The sequence below is a fragment of the Telopea speciosissima genome, unplaced genomic scaffold, assembly GCF_018873765.1.
Source record: "Telopea speciosissima isolate NSW1024214 ecotype Mountain lineage unplaced genomic scaffold, Tspe_v1 Tspe_v1.0529, whole genome shotgun sequence".
In the NCBI taxonomy this organism is placed as follows: Eukaryota; Viridiplantae; Streptophyta; class Magnoliopsida; order Proteales; family Proteaceae; genus Telopea; species Telopea speciosissima.
In genome coordinates, this window is record NW_025317865.1 from 6207 (window position 1) to 25030 (window position 18824).

An 18824-nucleotide genomic window follows, 5' to 3' on the forward strand; every position below is an offset into this window, starting at 1 on the left:
CAAAAATGCTAAAATTTGAGAAAAATCTGAAGGAATCATACTTTTGTTATAAAATAATTGATATGATAGACAGATCTAACTCTACTTCAATCTCAATAGCTTAAAATATTTTTGAGTATGGTTGATTTGTTAACCTAGAATAATTTTTTCATGCTTTCCAAAGTTGGATGATCGATGGTACACTTTCTTGGACCTTGCCAATGTTTCTGAATGTTAAATCTGTTTCATCCATTAAAACACCATTATCATAATAATTGAACTTGAATTTTCTCAAACCAGAAGGAAAAGTTGAATTTGTTAAATCTAAAATATTATTATTTAATCTCCATAGCTTAAATTATGTTTGATCATAGTCGGTTTATTAATTAAAATATTTTTGCCTGTCCTCCAAAGTTTGACGATTTTGAAGTCCTGCATAGATGATCATGTATGATAATGGTAAAAACCCACAAAGCCACCTTAATATCATCATATCTCCTCTCTGCTCATGCCCAAGACCATTGATATTATTTTTTGGATAGGTAGGGAGGGATATAGGATGTGAACCAGGAGGCTTGAACCCAAGACCTCCTGGTAGCAATGGGCCTTTACGCACCACTAGCTACCAAGTGCGCTAGGCACTTGACCACATTGATGTTATTTCCTGAAAAGCAATTCAATTAGAACATAACTATAATAGTGGAGTTCCATAGCAAAGTAAATGGAAATATTATTGGTACAGTCTCTCCACAGTGGGGTCTTCGACAAGGCTGTCCTCTCAGCCTTTATCTATTCATCATCTGCCAAGAAGCTCTATCATGCCGCCTCAACTATGGCATATCTTCCAATCTTTTATCGGGGATCAGAATCAGCAAAGGGGCCCCCTCAATCAATCACCTCATGTTTGCAGATGACTACATGGTATTCATAAAGGCTTGCTCGTCCATTACCCAAATCCTGCATGAGTATGAGATGGTTTCAGGCCAGCATTTAAATTATGAAAAATCCAGCATTCTCTTCAACTATGGAACTCCTATACATACCCGTAGAGACTTAGCAGCATTTATGTCTCTCAAAGAAGTCCAATCACATGGAATTTACTTGGGCCTACCATCATCTTTTGGCAAATTAAAGCGCCAAGTATTCTCCTACATCACTGAGAGAGTGCAAAGCAAATTATCTGGCTGGCGTGATAAATTATTATCAGAAGCGAGAAAGGAAATCCTAATCAAAGCGGTGGTAACTAGCATTCCAATGTACGCAATGTCTACATTTCTAATGCCAAAGAGCCTTTGCAAACAACTGAATAGCCTTGTGTGAAAGTTTTGGTGGAAAAACAACCTTGAACAAGGTGTCTCACGGATCAAGTGGAATAAAGTTTGTACTAGCAAGAAGGAAGGGGGCTTGGGCTTTAGAGATTTCTACCATTTCAATAAAGCGCTTCTTACTCGTCAATGCTGGAGGATAATCAATCAACCCCACAGCCTTCGGGTAAAAGTCCTACAAGCTAAGTACTTCCCAAGCTCAAATTTTTTAGATGCCCCAACCCCAAAATCATGTTCTTGGGGTTGGAGAAGCATCCTTGCTGGGAGGAATCTGATCGTCAAATGCCTCAGGCTCAGAGTGGGAAATGGTAACTCCACATCCATCTTTCAAGATCCATGGATTCTTACGTTACCAACAGGGCAAATTACTAGTGCCCCATCTCAAAGCCCTGTTCAATGGGTAAATGACCTAATAGATTGGAGGTTTATGTGTTGGAAAACAAGTTTACTCAAGCAAATGTTCAGCAATACTGAAGTGGAAGCCATTATGAGACTTCCAATTATCGCCCAAGACTGTGCGGGTTCGTGGATGTGGTCCCAATCGAAAAATGGTTCATTTACAGTGAGGTCAGCATACTATGTTAGTCTTTCAACAGACTACTCTCTCTCAATCCCATCCACCTCAGCTCCTAATCAGTTCTGGACCTCAATCTGGAAGATGAAGGTGATTCCCAAGATTAAAATTTTCTTATGGCGGTGCGGTCATAATGCTTTGGCTGTAAATAAAGCCCTCTTTGATCGAAATATCAGGCCCTCTCCAATCTGCCCAATCTGTAATGAGGAGGAAGAATCAGTTTGCCATGCGCTTATTCAATGTAATCATGCAAGTGAATGCTGGAAGGTTTCACCCCTTCGATTAAACACTTCGGAGTTCATGGGCAGCAACATCCAAGAATGGATGTTCTTCATCCACTCTCGCTTTAAGAATATGGAGTTCTCACATGATCTGGATACTATTTGATGTACCCTCTTATGGCAAATTTGGAAATCAAGGAACAGAGCTTCTTTCAGCTTCTCAAATGCAAGTCTCACAGACACTATGGCTGCTTTCAGACATAGCATTTCAGAGACCTCCCTGGCAACTCACCCAGGTGCCCCTCCTGAAGATCACATTCCACTTCCCCTCTCGGCTTCTTTTGAAAGAAACTCCACATCTTACTCTATTTTTTCTGATGGTGCTTGGCATTCGGGAAAGTATTTGGGTGGAAGAGGTTGTATCATTTGGGACCCAGGAGATCTTTTTGTTGCAGCCAAATGTACTCATGGATCGGGTTTCTCTGCATCTTCAATGGAACTTGAAGCAATCCGAGATGGAGTTCTACTAGCATCCACTCTAAGCCTGCATCACATTACCATCTATTCAGACTGTTACATGGCAATTGCAGCTCTAAATGGTATTACTTCCTCCATTGATTGGGCAAGTAGCAATCTTGCAGCGGCAATCCTGAAGCTATGTCAAGGCTTCGCTTCTGTCAGCTTTCGTTATATCCACAGATCAAATAATATGTTTGCTGACTTCCTTGTATCTGGGTCCTCTAGGCTTAGATTACCAAAAGTTTGGTGGGGCAGTCCACCTGTTTTCATTGTAAATCCTAATTTTGTTGTTTCTAGGAGGTTCTCCCAGGAAGCTTTCCTTTAATGAGAATTTTATCCTTTTGACCCAAAAAAAAAAAAAACTATAGTAGTCAATTGTGAACTAGTACCCTCTTTGATAAAATTTCTCGCCTGGAAGAGCTTAATTAAGCTCGTGTTTGGATGTTTCTATCTTAGATAGAATAATCCTAAACCTTCATTTGGCCCAGACCCTTGGGTTCTTTATTTGACTATTTAGCCTACCTAAGCATTGCGTGGGCCAAAGGTTAAATAGTACTTATATGTATACATTTTCGAGTTTCGAGTAGTAGACCTCAATCTCAACGGCATTCGAATCCGGATAAAGGGTCGTCTCTTTAGTCGTACAAAATAGAAATTGTATGGTAAGGGTTGCTTTGTAGAACGTACCTGGATGAGTGGTATCCGAGTCCTCTACTTCCGTCTGCCCGATACTATTTTGTGCCCCCACACACAAACGCGGTGAAAAGTACAGCCTTATCCCCACTCGGGCAGGGGTAAGGTGATACATTCCGCCTTGCTTGTGTGTGGGGCGCACACGACAGTAGGGGCAGGCGGAAGTAGAGGAGTCGAATTCGGATGATTGTGGTGGGAAGATGGACTATTGTTTTGCAAAGACATTCGAGATTTTCCTGAAATCGAAGCAATAAATTTTTATTTTTTTTTTGAAATGGAAACTATATATATATATTTTTTGTATAGAGGGGGGGATCGAACCGGGGAGGGGAGGTACCAGTCAGGAGACTCAAACTAGAGACCTCCTATTGAGCATTTTTTGGATTCTAATCTACTTATGGTTGACCACCACTATCAAGCTTATGACAAGATAATCTAGTCATATCTAAATCAAAGGGCAGAATTGGTTCACCATCTGTTGACGGACCAGGCCCAACCCAAGGTACCCTAGTATGTGTCTGGGCATGCCCGGTCCAACTCCAGACTGGAATGCGTAAGCCCAAGCCCAACCTAGCGGGCTCAGGATTGGTTCACCATCTGTTGAAGGCCCAGCCCCAATCCAAGGTACCCTAGTATGTGTCTGGGCATGCCAAGCCCAACTTCAGGCTGGGATTGCCTAAGCCCAACCCCAAGCCCAACCCCAAGCCCAATGCCATCCTACTAGACTCAGGATGGGCCAGACCAGGCTCGGACTTTGAGTAAGATTGGACCCATGTATAAAGTTTAAAAAATAAAAAATAAAACCACTTGCATACGATTTAAAAGGGAAGGGCTTGCTCTAATTTAAAAGTTGGAAAATAGAATGCTTCCAAGTCACATTCCCCTGCGTCCACACACAAGAGGGTGAAATGACCAACCCACCCCTCCTGTTGGATGCCGCTGAATGTCCCTTCATTGAACTCACTAGTGCAGGAGCCACGCTACAAGGCAATGTTCTTCTCAAAATTTCAGTATACATATATCCCTTTGTTGATGTATATACATGTAGCTTAGGGTTGGGAAGCAGACCAATTCTAGTCTGCAGCCTTAGCCAAACCCTAGCTTAGTTCAACCTCAGGCTTGAATTTTAGGCCCAAGCCAATACCACTGGCTGAAAACTCAGCCCAAATATGGAAATCGTTGGGTAGAGTTTGGCTTGTCATGCCCAAGTTGCGAGCCTACCAAGAAGTAATGTTTCAAGTTTTTAAAACCGAAAACCAAAAAGGGCCCATTTCCAGTTTGATATTTTCTTTGGGCTATGTACCCCATGACGCCAGGGTTTTTATTTTTTAGTTTTTTGTAGGGGAGGGGTGTGGTCCGCTACAATGGTGGTGTAGCAAGATTTGAAGCAAAAGATCAAGTGTTTTTTTTTAAAAAAAACCCACATTTTCCTTCAATATGTCCTTCAATCTTCAATTTTTGGTTGTTGGATGATGCCAATGTTGTTGTTCCATCACAGTTTGATTCGTTTTTCACTATGGAATGAAAGCCCTAACAAGATTTGGGTGAAAAAAAGGACTTAAAATCAAGGTTTTTGTTAAGTATGTCTTGTATTCCAAGGATCTGAGTGCAATGCAGTGGATCCGACGTATTTTTGTAGTGCGACCCAAAGGGAGAAAAAGTTGAGATTTAGTTTGTGACGCGGAGGATAGGCCCATCCCTTAGCAAGCGAACAAATCTCTTTTGGGGTTCGGGGGGTATTCTCCCAAGAAAAATGGGCCGGGTAGGATCAGGTTTTCAAAACCCCCAATCCAATCCGAAGCTCTCTTAACTTCGCCCAGGCCCAGCCCAAACCTAGGTTAGACTGGGATATCTCAACTTAGGGCCCAGTCTTGTCAAGTTCAACCTAACTCAATCTGGACCTAATAGATCCTAATTGTGTTAGAAAAGGAAATCCAATGGGGAATATTGGATATTCCACCCAAGATTGGATTCCCCTAGCAATGCATATCTTTCCTATTAGAGAAAGATTGGATGGGTGGATATTTGAGTCACATTTAGTAACTCAATATTTCACACCCATATGAGCTAATATTTTTGGGGATTTTTGTGAGACAAATATATATATTTGTGGAATCACAAAAATCACAAGAGATACACACAAGGACCCAAACGTGGAGCTCTCTCTGCTCTCCCAAAATTCGCTTCTCCTTCCCTTCTTCTCTTGGTGTTTGATTCTAGAAGAAATCAAGGTGTGTGTTCCTTGGTGGCTTGGAGGAGATATAAAGCTTGACCGTGTGGGAATGCAAAGCTTACTTGGTGCGTGGAACGATTGTGAAAGATCTATCATCGGTTGGAGGTCTTGCACTTGTGAGGCTTAGGTAATAATCGATCCCTGCTTCGTTCTTTATTTTGAATGACTTCTCCATCGATATTGTGATCCTATTTACGCTTCCGTTGCGATCGCACTTGCGATGCCTACAGTGGCATCAAAGCCTCTTTATTGATAGGGTTGTTTTCAATTTTATTTGTTCATTATTATGTGATGCTTATAAAATTTTATTTCATTCTGTTTATTTTTTTTTTTTTTTTAAATTTGAGATGAGATGCATGCGCATATAGGGGCCGCGGGCTTATTGCCTGCGCACGCCCCTAGCCGCATGCACCCCACCCCAAACCGTGCCCATACCCCCCCATGGCCATGTGCACCTGGCCGCCTGCGGCATGAGCATAGGGCTGCCGGCCGCGTGCGTGCGTGGGCAGCCTTGTAGCATGTGGTGCTGCCTTATGTTTTGTGCACCTATTTTTCTTGATTTTCCCTTTTTTGATTTGGCTATTTTATGTAGCAGTTTTTAATTTAAAAAAAAAAAATTCTGATTTGCTTTATTGGGAAGATCTCTTGGAGAAGATGGGTGGAAAGATTCTTTCATTCACCCACCTTCCTCATATACATAATGGCTTATGATATTTTTATGGGTTAATAATTTTATTGTAAGCATGTATGTGATGATTTTGTGGGGGCATGTGTTATGACTATTATTACATAAGTTGTCAAGGTAATGGTTATGTGATGTACATGATCATAGTGACATTGGATTGTCATGGTAATGGTCATGTAATGCACATAACTATTATGACATAAGTTGTCATGGTAATGGTTGCATGATGGATGCATTGGATGCACATGATCATAATGACTTGGATTGTTATGGAATGATGTTTTATGTGTTTTTGGGCAATTTTTCACATAAATGTTGGAATATTAATTTTTGAGCATCATAAGTGTAATGAGGACCATAGTTATGGGATGTAAAAATTACATGCATTAGATGTATGTGTGTGCTAGGCATGGCATGGTTGTGATTTTATATGTAATTTCCTTTATTATTCTTCAGGCAGTCCAATTTTGGTGGACTGGTTTCTTGTTATGTAATTTTATTTATTTAGAAAGGGTTGTAATATTTTTAGCTTAGTTTAAAAAATATTTATTGTAACCTCGTGGATCGTGGATCATGGATCAAGGATCTTGGCGGTTCGTTGGAGAAAAGATTGAAGGAAGGACTTGCTCACTTGAAGTGTCCTTATTTATTGTAGTTTTGGAATTTCCCTGTAATAGATAGTTGCATATGCATTATCACACTAATTTTCCCATGTGTGGGAGTAACATATGAGGCTATGATTGCTCCCATCCATTTTTAGTCAAAGTGAGTTTGTCTTAGTTATGAACTTACATTGATTAAAGATGATATTCCATAACCATTGGTGTATATGTGTTTATAGTTTTCCTTGGATGGATGTGCTATTTTGTTATACATTGGATGTATGCTTGTGGTTTATATGCGTTCCCGATTTTCCTCATTATAATACAAGTGTGATATGGGAAACCCTAGTTGGTGGGATTCTCATGGCCTCCCTTAGTTGGTGAGAGTAGAAATGTCATTGATCCACCCTTGTAGATGCCGATAGGATAATATTTGGGTGAATTGGTAAAATTGTCTGCACTCATCTCATATTTGATAGGTAGAGAATATGATCAGTGGTATGTGTTCTATGATTATAGGCATTAACCCACAAACAGCATAGTTCCCTCCGAAATTAAGGGTAAACACTTAACTTGAGTGTGTGCCAGCCGATAGGAATGGGCATGACACTCAGGTGGCCAAATACATTGGAAGTCTAAGTGACGAACAGAATAGTCCACCCAACCAAAATGCGAATGATGAACCCTAATAGGCTAAGTCAGGAGCATGAGGGTTGGTCGTTTCCAATTCATACCCTACAAGCTAGAGGGAAGCTTGGGGTGTGACTGATCATTGATTGTTCTTACCCTAGTTATTTCACTGGTTGTAGATCATGCTAATTAGTAATTTTTGTACATCATGTAGATTTTAAAAATGTCAACCCAAATGAACTATGCCGCCCTTATCAAAGACCATGTTTTGACCGGCCCTAATTATGTTGACTGGAGGAGGAACATCAGGTTAGTCCTGTCTGCGGAAGGTCTAATGTCTGTCCTGGACGAAGATGAGCCTGAATTCCCTAATGAGGAGAACCCTGATTCTAAGCCTGCCTATGAGTTGTTTCGACAGAAAAACTCTAAGGCAAAACTCCTTGTGTTGAGTTCTCTGGAGAAGACCATCGTTGATTCGGTCAAGGATCTGTACTTGACCAAGGACATGATGGAGGAGTTGAAGGAGATGTATGGGAGGGAAGAACGCCATGCCCATCATCAACTGGTGACACTCCTCCATTGCACGAAGATGGCTCAAGGTACTCTGGTTATTGAACATGTCATGAAAATGAGGAGCTTGTTCCTGGATCTGGAGAACCTTGGGACATCATTCAAGCTAAATTATAAGACGGATGTCATCTTCCACTCATTGCCTCAGGACATCTACGGATCGTTTATTGTCAATTACAACATGAATAAACTTTTTGTGGAACTCCCTGAGCTGGGCAACATGTTGCAAGAGGTGGAAGCTGCATTTAAGAAGCAGAAAGTGGAGGTCTTGACTACAAAGGACAAGTCTTCTTCCTCAAAACCCAAGGGCAAGAAGAAGAAGAAAAAGAAGGCTAACAAGGGCAAAAACCCTAAGGTTGGCGATAAGGGAATTCAGAAGAACAAGAGCAAGGGGACTTGTTTCTATTGTAAGAAGGACGGACATTGGAAGAAGGAATGTCATGCTTTCCTGGCTGCTCAGAAAAAGAAGCAGGACAAACAGGAAGAAGGTATTTCTGAAACCTTGGTCCTTTATGAGTCTAGTTTGTCAAAGGAACCTACTAACACATGGTTGGTGGACTCGGGGTCTACCGCCCATATTTGTAACTTGTTGCAGGGGTTCAAGCTGACAAGAAGACTGAGTAAGGATGAAGTTCGATTGCGAACGAGTACGGGTGCTGAGGCCGTTGCTGAGTCCGTTGGAGATTTTACTTTATTTTTCAGTAGTAGTACTTTAATTTTGAGAGATTGTTTTTATGTTCCTCAATTTAGGAGGAACATTGTTTCTGTTAGTAGGCTTATTAAGGATGGTTATACTTTTCTCTTTGTTAATAAATTAACTATTCAATTGAATAATTCTTTTATTGCTTCTGGCCTACTAGATAACGGGTTATATCTCTTAAAACCAGTACTAGAGGTGAATGAGATCTCCTATAATTCTTTAAAAAGAAAATCAGCCCAAGATAATTCTACATACCTTTGGCACTTGAGGTTAGGTTATATTGGAGTAGAAAGGATAAACAGGTTGGTGAAGGATGGGCCTTTGGAATCATTGAAGGTAGAACCTTACCCAACCTGTGAGTCGTGTCTACAAGGAAAAAAGACCAAGAAACCCTTCTCTAACAAGGGAAGAAGAGCCGAAGTTGTGTTAGAATTGATACACTCATATGTATGTGGACCCATCAACGTTCAGGCGAGGTATGTTTATGAATACTTCGTGACCCTCACTGATGACTACTCTCATTATGGTTATATTTACTTGATGCACCGCAAGTCGAAAACCTTTGATAAATTCAAGGAATTTCGAGCGGAGGTTGAAAAATAGTTGGGTAATTGCATCAAGTGCCTTCGATCTGATCGAGGAGGAGAGTACTTATCAGATGAGTTCAGGGACTATCTGAAAGAAGCTGGGATTATAACCCAGTTGACTGCCCCAGGAACACCTCAACAGAATGGAGTTTCAGAAAGGAGGAACCGTACCTTGTTGGACATGGTTCGGTCCATGTTGAGTTATTCGGAATTGCCATTGAGTTTTTTGGGTTTCGCGCTAGAAACTGCCATCTATATACTGAACAGGGTACCAACAAAGTCTATGACCAGAACACCTTTTGAGTTGTGGTATCGGCGTAAGCCTAGTCTTCAACATCTTAAGGTGTGGGGTTGCATATCGCATGTAAAGAAACAACAGACAGATAAGTTGGAATCCCGAACAGATAGATGCTATTTCTTGGGATACCCTAAGACTACAATAGGCTACTACTTCTATGACCCTGTTAATAAAAAAGTCATAGTTAGTAAGCATGCGACTTTTCTTGAGGATTACACGATTTCACCGAGATCAGATCCAGTGGTCATTAAAGAAATAACTGATGACCAAGTACCCTCTGCATCGATAGAGGTTCCAGTTGACGTACACACAGTTGAGCAACAACCTCAAGAGCCTAGGAGGAGTGGGAGGTCTATCAGACCACCAACTCGTTTGAACCTTCTCACTGAGGAGGATCAAAAGGTGGAAGAATTCCACATGGTGTCTGATTGTTCAGACACAAATCCTTATACTTTCGCTGAGGCTCTTAAGGACTTTGACTCAGTGAAATGGCAGGAAGCTATGCGCAGTGAAATAGATTCCATGGATTCTAACCATGTCTGGACTCTTGAAGATCTGCCAGAAGGGGTAAAATCCATTGGGTGTAAATGGATCTACAAGAGGAAGAGAGGTGTAGATGGACAGGTGGAACGTTTCAAGGCAAGACTGATGGCGAAGGGATACACTCAAAAAGAGGGTGTTGACTATGATGAAACCTTCTCACCTGTAGCAATGATTAAATCCATTCGGATTCTATTGTCAATTGCTGCATACCATGACTATGAAATCTGGCAGATGGATGTACAGACCACTTTCCTTAACGGTTATCTTGATGAGGTCATATACATGAATCAGCCAGAGGATTTTGTCTCCCCAGGAGAGGAAAATAAGGTATGTAGGTTGTTAAGGTCCATTTATGGATTGAAACAAGCTTCTAGATCATGGAACATCCGTTTTGATCAAACCATCAAGGATTTTGAGTTTGAACAGAACATTGATGAGCCATGTGTATATAAGAAAATCCGTGGGGGTGTCGTCTGTTTCCTAGTCCTATATGTGGATGACATATTGCTCATTGGGAATGATGTGGAGTTACTTTCATCGGTAAAGATGTGGTTATCCAAGACATTCTCAATGAAGGATCTGGGTGAAGCCAACTACATCCTAGGAATTAAGCTTGTGAGAGATGGCAAGAAGAGGATGTTGGGATTGTCGCAATCCACCTACATTGACAAAGTGCTTGAAAGGTTCAACATGCAGGATTCGAAGAGAGGTAATGTGCCTCTCAGACATGAAATCGATTTATCCAAGTCACAATGTCCTCAAACTCCTGAGGAAATTGAGGCTATGAAGAGAGTTCGTTATGCTTTGGCAGTGGGAAGTCTGATGTATGTCATGTTGTGTACCAGGCCAGATATTTGTCATGTTGTAGGGATTGTGAGTCAATATCAGTCCAATCCAGGACAGGAGCACTGGACAGCTGTCAAGGGGATCCTTAAGTATCTAAGGAGGACCAAAGATTACTTCCTTGTATATGGTTGTGATCAGTTGTCAGTGGTTGGATATACGGATTCGGATTTCCAAACTGATAAGGATGACAGAAAGTCTACCTCTGGGATGATTTTTGTGATTGGTAAGGGTGCAGTGATTTGGAGGAGTGCCAAACAGAAGTGAACAGCTGATTCCACAACAGAAGCTGAGTACTTGGCAGCTAGTGAAGCAGCCAAGGAAGGTGTCTGACTCAAGAAATTCTTGACAGACCTAGGGGTGGTCCCTGAGCTAGTGGAGCGACCCATACAACTATTATGTGACAACAGGGGAGCTATAGCACAAGCAAAGGAACCCAGAGCTCATAAGAGGAACAAGCATGTAGAGCGGAAATATCACTTGATTCGTGAGATCATTCAGCGTGGTGATGTAGCCATAGCTAAGGTTGACACTGCAGATAACCTATCTGACCCCATGACCAAGGCATTGCCTCCTAGTGTTTTTGAGAAACATGTTGGAAATATGGGGGTGAAGTCCATGAGTGACTGGCACTGATGTACAAAACTCCTTCTATTTGAATTAATAAATTCCTGTTTTGATTAGCATGATCAGTTGTTGAGCTCAGTTATAGTCCTTAGGTACTTATACCTAAAACTGTTCACCACTGGGGATGGGATTGGGCATCCCATCCGGCATGGTGGTCACATTGTGTGTGCTTAGGGAGGATATTCTCGCAAGACACAAATGTGAGTGTACATTTGGTGTGTACATTGGACGGGATCATTGAGAATTTCACATGTGGTGTACTGTGAGTTTATAAAGAAAATGAGATTCTCTTAAGTAGTTCACGATCAGTCCCTTGACCTGAGGGGTCCTCATCGACGCATTCATATGTTGAGAGTTTTGGTGTACCAACGGTTGATGTCTCTCTCTGACTATATATCGATGCGCTGGATTCTAAATGTCTGACTGTATTCGAGAGAGATGCCCAACATGGAACCCACAGCCCATACATTGGGAATATGTTGAGGGGAGTATTCTATACAGGATTGGACCCAAATCCGGATCCGGTAGCATCTTCAAAATGTTTTTGAAATGTTTTTAGTTACATATATAAAACATTATCTATTTTCTTGAACATTTTGATTGAAATGTTTTCTGTTAGTCCAATCAAGGTAATTGAATCTCTCGATCGGTGTATCGGTTCATTGAGGATTGACAGTCCCATACACATGCCTTATATTGAACCATGCAACATTATTTTGTGGGGGACTAATGCGTATTTTAACTACTTACCTTGGGCGTAAGTTATTACATCTGCTTAGCATCTTTGATGACATATTTCTTAGAAGCTGAGTGGAATCCCATTGCCATCTTACCCCTTTCCTTTTAGTTCCATTCATCTACGCGGTAACGGTTGATCGTGATTCCCTTTTCATGATCCTCTTGTAAGATTGGATCTTACAGTAGGATGGAGGAGATTGTTAGAAAAGGAAATCCAATGGGGAATATTGGATATTCCACCCAAGATTGGATTCCCCTAGCAATGCATATCTTTCCTATTAGAGAAAGATTGGATGGGTGGATGTTTGAGTCACATTTAGTAACTCAATATTTCACACCCATATGAGCTAATATTTTTGGGGATTTCTGTGAGACAAATATATATATTTGTGGAATCACAAAAATCACAAGAGATACACACAAGGACCCAAACGTGGAGCTCTCTCTCCTCTCCCAAAATTCGTTTCTCCTTCCCTTCTTCTCTTGGTGTTTGATCCTAGAAGAAATCAAGGTGTGTGTTCCTTGGTGGCTTGGAGGAGACATAACGCTTGACTGTGTGGGAATGCAAAGCTTGCGTGGTGCGTGAAACGATTGCGAAAGGGCTATCATCGGTTGGAGGTCTTGCACTTGTGAGGCTTAGATAATAACCGATCCCTGTTTCGTTCTTTATTTTGAATGACTTCTCCATTGATATTGTGATTCTATTTACGCTTCCGTTGCAATCGCACTTGCGATGCCTACAAATTGGTCTTGATTGGGTCAGGTTGGCCCTGATTGATTTTTTAGGATAGTTTTAATTCTTTCAAAAAAGGGAGGGGAAATGAGTGACTATTTTATGTCAGTCATTTTAAAAAAAAGAATGTATTAAGTGGTGTATGTCAGTGACTAAAAAATAAACATGAGGAAGAGTGAGTTATGCATACTATATATTTTTACAACTTAGTTATATACATATTACGTAGGGATGAGTTGGGCCGGACCGCCTCAACCCGAGACCTAGGCCCAGACCTGGCTCGACTCTGCCTCGGGCCTAAAAAAGCTCAGCCCAAGCCTGCCCTACGGGCTGAGAAGCTCAGCCCTGGCGCTGGACGGACTCAGGACGGACTAGGTGGGGCTCGGGTTGTCTGGGCCATATTGACACCCTAAATAAAGTAATAAACCATGAAATCTCTGCCGTTCATCTGTTTCATTTGCAGTTTGCACAAGTTCGATAACTTCAAAAAGACTTCCTTACCCCCCAAAATGTAGAAAAGCCATCGACGACCAACATTAAGACAACACATCCGAAGACCCTCAACCCGCCACGTGTTATGAAGAACACGTGGATATACATTATTGGACAGGATTCGTCGAATTCCCAAGTAGACTTTTCTTTCCCACCCCCGTCTTTAAACCCAGTCTTCAATTCTCCCCCTCTCAAGTTCAGTTTGTTTCCCGAACGGTCGATTCCTTCCCTCTTCCTGAGTTCCTGGTACCTGAATCCTCGAAACTCAAACTCGAAATTCTAATTTCAGGCTTCCATTTCAGTTTTAATGGCGGAAATTCTCCTGCATTCTTTCACATAGAGCTCCAAAGCGTCCTTCTTTAGTACGCATAACTGTCCGAACTTCAAAATTAACTTAGATCTGTCGAAAATGATGATCTGGTTTAAGTTCAGTTTAGCAGTTTTGATTCTTTCGATTATTACAATTCCATCGGAATCAGCGGTTTCGAGTATAGATCTAGGTTCAGAATGGATGAAAGTAGCAGTTGTGAATCTGAAACCTGGCCAGAGTCCGATTTCGATAGCCATAAACGAGATGTCCAAGAGGAAATCCCCTGCGTTAGTTGCATTCCAAGGAGGGAGTCGTTTGCTTAGTGAAGAAGCGGCAGGAATTGTAGCTAGATACCCTGATAAAGTCTATTCACAAGTTAGGGATATGATCGGGAAGCCTCAGAAGTATGTGAAGGATATTATTGATTCACAATATTTACCATTTGATTTGGTGGAAGATTCTAGAGGGGCGGCTGGTATTAGGATCGATGATGGTGTTACCGTTTATTCAGCAGAGGAATTGGTAGCCATGGTTCTTAGTTATGGAAGAAATCTAGCAGAGGTTCATTCTAAGGTGCCCATAAAGGATGCTGTTATCACGGTTCCGCCTTACTTCGGGCAGGCGGAGAGGAAGGGGTTGCTTCAAGCTGCTGAATTGGCTGGCATTAATGTGCTTTCTCTTATTAATGAGCACTCTGGTGCAGCTCTTCAGTATGGGATTGATAAGAATTTCTCAAATGAGTCGAGACATGTTATATTCTATGACATGGGTTCGAGTGGTACTTATGCAGCGCTTGTCCATTTCTCTGCTTATAGCGCAAAGGAGTATGGGAAGACCGTCTCCGTCAACCAATTCCAGGTAAATCTCAACTCTAACAAAAACCTCTGATTGTTAATATATGGTTTGTGTTTTCTATGACACAAAATTCGCACCTAAAGGAATATTGGAATGTTAGTAATGATCATCTCAGGAACACCTCTTAACGTTATTTCATTCATCACCAGGGAACCATAAAAATTCTCTTAGAGTATTGCCTTGATGCTAAGTAATTGGAGGGTGTAATGGAAAAGGGGCATTGCTTGTGTTTCTGTGTGTCAATTTCATGGAAACTGGAAGATGTATCAAAAAGAAGTATGAATCCCTTAGATATTATTTATAACCACATATTGACACATATTTCTTAGGTTATCTGTAACATGAATTGGATTGAACAGTGCTCTGAAACTTTTCTGTATATAGGTTGCTATTGGCATTTCTATGTTCCATTGATTATATTGGAGTAGGAGTACATCTTGTTTTGTATAGCATCAATAAATTTGAGTATTGGCAAAAGAAACTTGGGATTTATTGGGTGGAACATATTTTACTTTCTTTGGCTTCTTATTTCCATTTATTGACACAGAACATGAGTGAAGCTCAATGAACTGATGTGATTTCTTTTTTTTTGGGCATATTTTCTGTCAGTAATGTCATATCCCGTTCCATAACTTTCTCTACACCCTCTTGTTTTGGATAAATAGCACTAATAATAAGTGTTGCTGCCAAAGGCCTAAATGTTTTCCATTATAAGATGACTTATACGTCTTTACCGAAGGGAAAAAAGAAAATTTCTCACAAATGGACAAGAGACCTTTTTCAATATTTTCCACTGGATCCTTACATGTTGCTTGTTACTTTATTTAATGAGGTTCAAAGGTTACACTTGGTATCCTTTACAAGCTGAGGCTGGATATAGGAATAGACAGATCTTGGATACAATTAAATGGCTTGAACTTTAGGTGCCACATCTGAAAGCACTGAACTAGTTCAATAGTGACCCTAGAATTCTCCTGAAGTTACCTTGGTTATGAATTGTGTAGCAGGACAATCCTACATATCAGAAAGGGAGTCACCATTGCATTGCTTGTGTTTGCAGATGTTCTGAACAGTTTTATGGAATTGGGATTGTTAATATACTCCTGAATCTTTTGCAGGTTAAGGATGTTAGATGGAACGCAGCTCTTGGGGGTCAACATATGGAATTGCATTTGGTTGAATACTTTGCAGATGAGTTCAACAATCAAGTTGGTAATGGGGTGGATGTGAGGAAATCCCCCAAGGCAATGGCGAAATTGAAGAAGCAGGTTAAACGTACTAAAGAAATTCTAAGTGCAAACACAATGGCTCCAATATCAGTTGAATCTCTTTACGATGACCGTGACTTTAGGTGTGTAAATTAAATTTGGTGCAGTTTCACCCAAATTCTTTCTTGTTGGATATTTGATCCCTTAACTGATATTTTATTCTTTTTTTGTCGATAAATAAGAAGTAGTTCACTGAAGGAAACTTATGAAGGTAAAAACACCCAAGGAAGAGAGTGCATTATGTATTACACTTCCCGCCAAGGAGTTGACAGGAGGATCAGCACCATGCTTGGATCCTTTCAATGTTGTTTGCCAATTCTGTGGCCAGAAGCAATATTGTAGTACTTGATTCTTGGGTCCTAAAAATACTCATGCTTGCTCATGTTGTTACTATTATGTTAATTGATTCACTATTCTCGTTTCCAGAGTTAGATGTTAAATCTCATTATGACATCCTTTTTCATCTTTTTTTTTGGGGGAGGGGAGGGGGAATTGGGGTGGGGTTCTTTAATGTTCTCTCTATTACATAACAAATGAAATTATTGGTTAAAATTTATTTGTAGAGAGGATCTAACACTCAAACATCTTGATCTCTTGGTTGCTTCATTTTGCAAACTAGTCGACTGATATGGTTGCAGAACTGGATCTTCTAGATATTTTAGATCAGGATTGTTACTGCTACTTTATAACTCAGCGGGATCTTCTCTCTCTCTCTCTCTCTCTCTCTCTCTCTCTTTTGTCTAGAGTCCTTCCATTGACCAACTGGAACCATCTCCTCGTTATTGTTGTTTCACTAAGAAGTGGCCTATTTTATTTGCTTTTCTTCAGTCCCATCTTTGTATTCTATTGCTTTTCCTGATTATTTTGTAATCCTATGTAATGAATCTTCATTGCTTCATACAAAAGTATCTTCCATGTGACTTCTCTATGTTTTAGTAGTGGTCTTATCCTACTTGGTGGTCTCTCCTAGTTAGATTTTTGTATCGGTAAGTCATTGGTATTAGCACTTATGATTTCACCGCAAACTAGATCTAAAATGCATTCCATTTCAAATATTTGAAGATAAAAAAAGAAGAGGATAGTGTTTGTTGAAGACATTATATTTTTGGTTGTTTTCTTGATTATCTGATCATGGTAAAGTTTTGGGAGCTATTTAGTCTCCACAGAGTTCCTAAAATTTTCATTTTCTCATGAAAAAGGAAAAACATATCTCCTAAATAACTGGATTATTTTCTTTCTTTTTTTGTATGTGTTCAATAACTTCTCTTTTCTGCAGGAGTACCATTACTCGTGAGAAATTTGAGGAACTCTGTGGAGACCTGTGGGAGCAATCTCTTATACCTGTGAAAGAACTTCTGAAACATTCTGGACTGAAGGTTGATGAGATATATGCAATAGAGCTGATTGGTGGTGCAACCCGTGTCCCTAAGTTACAGGTAAGTATCTAAATTTTGCAACTTTAATCTGTTAGAGACAGAATTACATGATTGCATCTTCTAAGCTGCAGAAGTGGTTGTTTCACAATAGCGAAACCTTTCAATTTCTTAAAAGATATTCAGATTTTGAAGTAAAACTTCTCTTGCTGTCATGGAATCTCATGAGATTATTTGAAGACATACTCCGTAGGCATTTCCTTTCTAAGAACCATTGCTATCCAAGGCTCTGCTTCAAAGTTGCTCCGTCTCTTACTGTGTGTAAACCTGCAATATTATGATTTATGACCTATATTGGTTCAAAATGCCCGGAGTTCCTTCAAAAAATGTCAAGGACATAAAATGTACTAGCATGGATATGCAATCAGTGCATTCTATTTTAGGGCCTATGTCACAAAGTGCTGCTTGTCGGGATTTACTTCAGCAGATTTTATCTGCATTTCCCTGTTAACTTGCTATGTTCAGCAACTGTAAACTTTTTGTCTTTGACTTCTGGCTTATTGCCTCTTGTGCATGGTGAAATTATGAAGTGCTTGATACCTTGAAATGAATCAACCGGAGTAAAGAATTTGGCCTCTTGTGGATGGTGTTGTGCATGAACATAAACATGTAGATAGATAAGTATGAAATTTATGGGAAAAGGCTGGGACGCCGCCAGGGTGCCCAGCATGTGTCATCCTCTCTCCTCCTCCTTTGGAAAATACTCCCTTGCCCTCTTGTGTCCATCCTTGTGATTGGTGTATGTCGCTTGCTTACTGAAAACTGGCGGCATGCCCAGTCCTTTCCCAATATTTATGTAATGTTTTTCTATATAAAAAAAAAGTAGACATGCGTATCAGTTGACGTCTCTCCATAGATGCTTTAGGTCTGGCCATTTCAGTTCTTCTAGCTAATGTTACTATGCTTTACTCATTCATATGTATCTATTGGTCTTTTATTAGTATATTATAGCTAGGTTTATTTAAGGTCTTTGATTTATTTAGTATATGCACAATGAGTATATAGACACTGTTCTTGCTTTCTCTTGCAAGGCTAAGCTACAGGAATTTCTTGGGAGGAAGGATCTGGACAGACATCTGGATGCAGACGAAGCTATAGTGCTTGGTTCAGCACTTCATGCAGCAAACTTAAGTGATGGAATCAAGTTGAACCGTAAACTAGGAATCATCGATGGTTCCTCTTATGGATTTATGATCGAGTTAGATGGGCCTGATCTTCCGACGGATGAGGGAAACAAACAGACACTTGTACAGAGAATGAAGAAAATCCCTAGTAAGGTGAGTGTGTAATTTGCAGCTGTCAGCTGTACAAATTAAAATATTAAATTGGAATATTTCTTCTGAATAATTATGTTTTTCTTTCTGAA

At 40.4% G+C, this 18824-nt stretch overlaps 2 protein-coding genes across 2 annotated transcripts; both read left to right on the forward strand.

Annotated features, from left to right (window-relative positions):
• Positions 1-7684: 7684 nt before the first annotated feature.
• Positions 7685-13581, forward strand: LOC122648178. The gene is made up of 3 exons (XM_043841428.1): positions 7685-8296; positions 10391-10486; positions 13564-13581. Exons 1-3 carry the CDS (start codon positions 7685-7687, stop codon positions 13579-13581), a joined length of 726 nt encoding a protein of 241 aa, XP_043697363.1.
• A 252-nt stretch (positions 13582-13833) lies between these two features.
• On the forward strand, positions 13834-18780 carry LOC122648179 (heat shock 70 kDa protein 17-like). Its single transcript, XM_043841429.1, has 4 exons — positions 13834-14760; positions 15876-16108; positions 17302-17461; positions 18490-18780. Exons 1-4 carry the CDS (start codon positions 14002-14004, stop codon positions 18745-18747), a joined length of 1410 nt encoding a protein of 469 aa, XP_043697364.1. The 5' UTR covers positions 13834-14001; the 3' UTR covers positions 18748-18780.
• Positions 18781-18824: the final 44 nt, after the last annotated feature.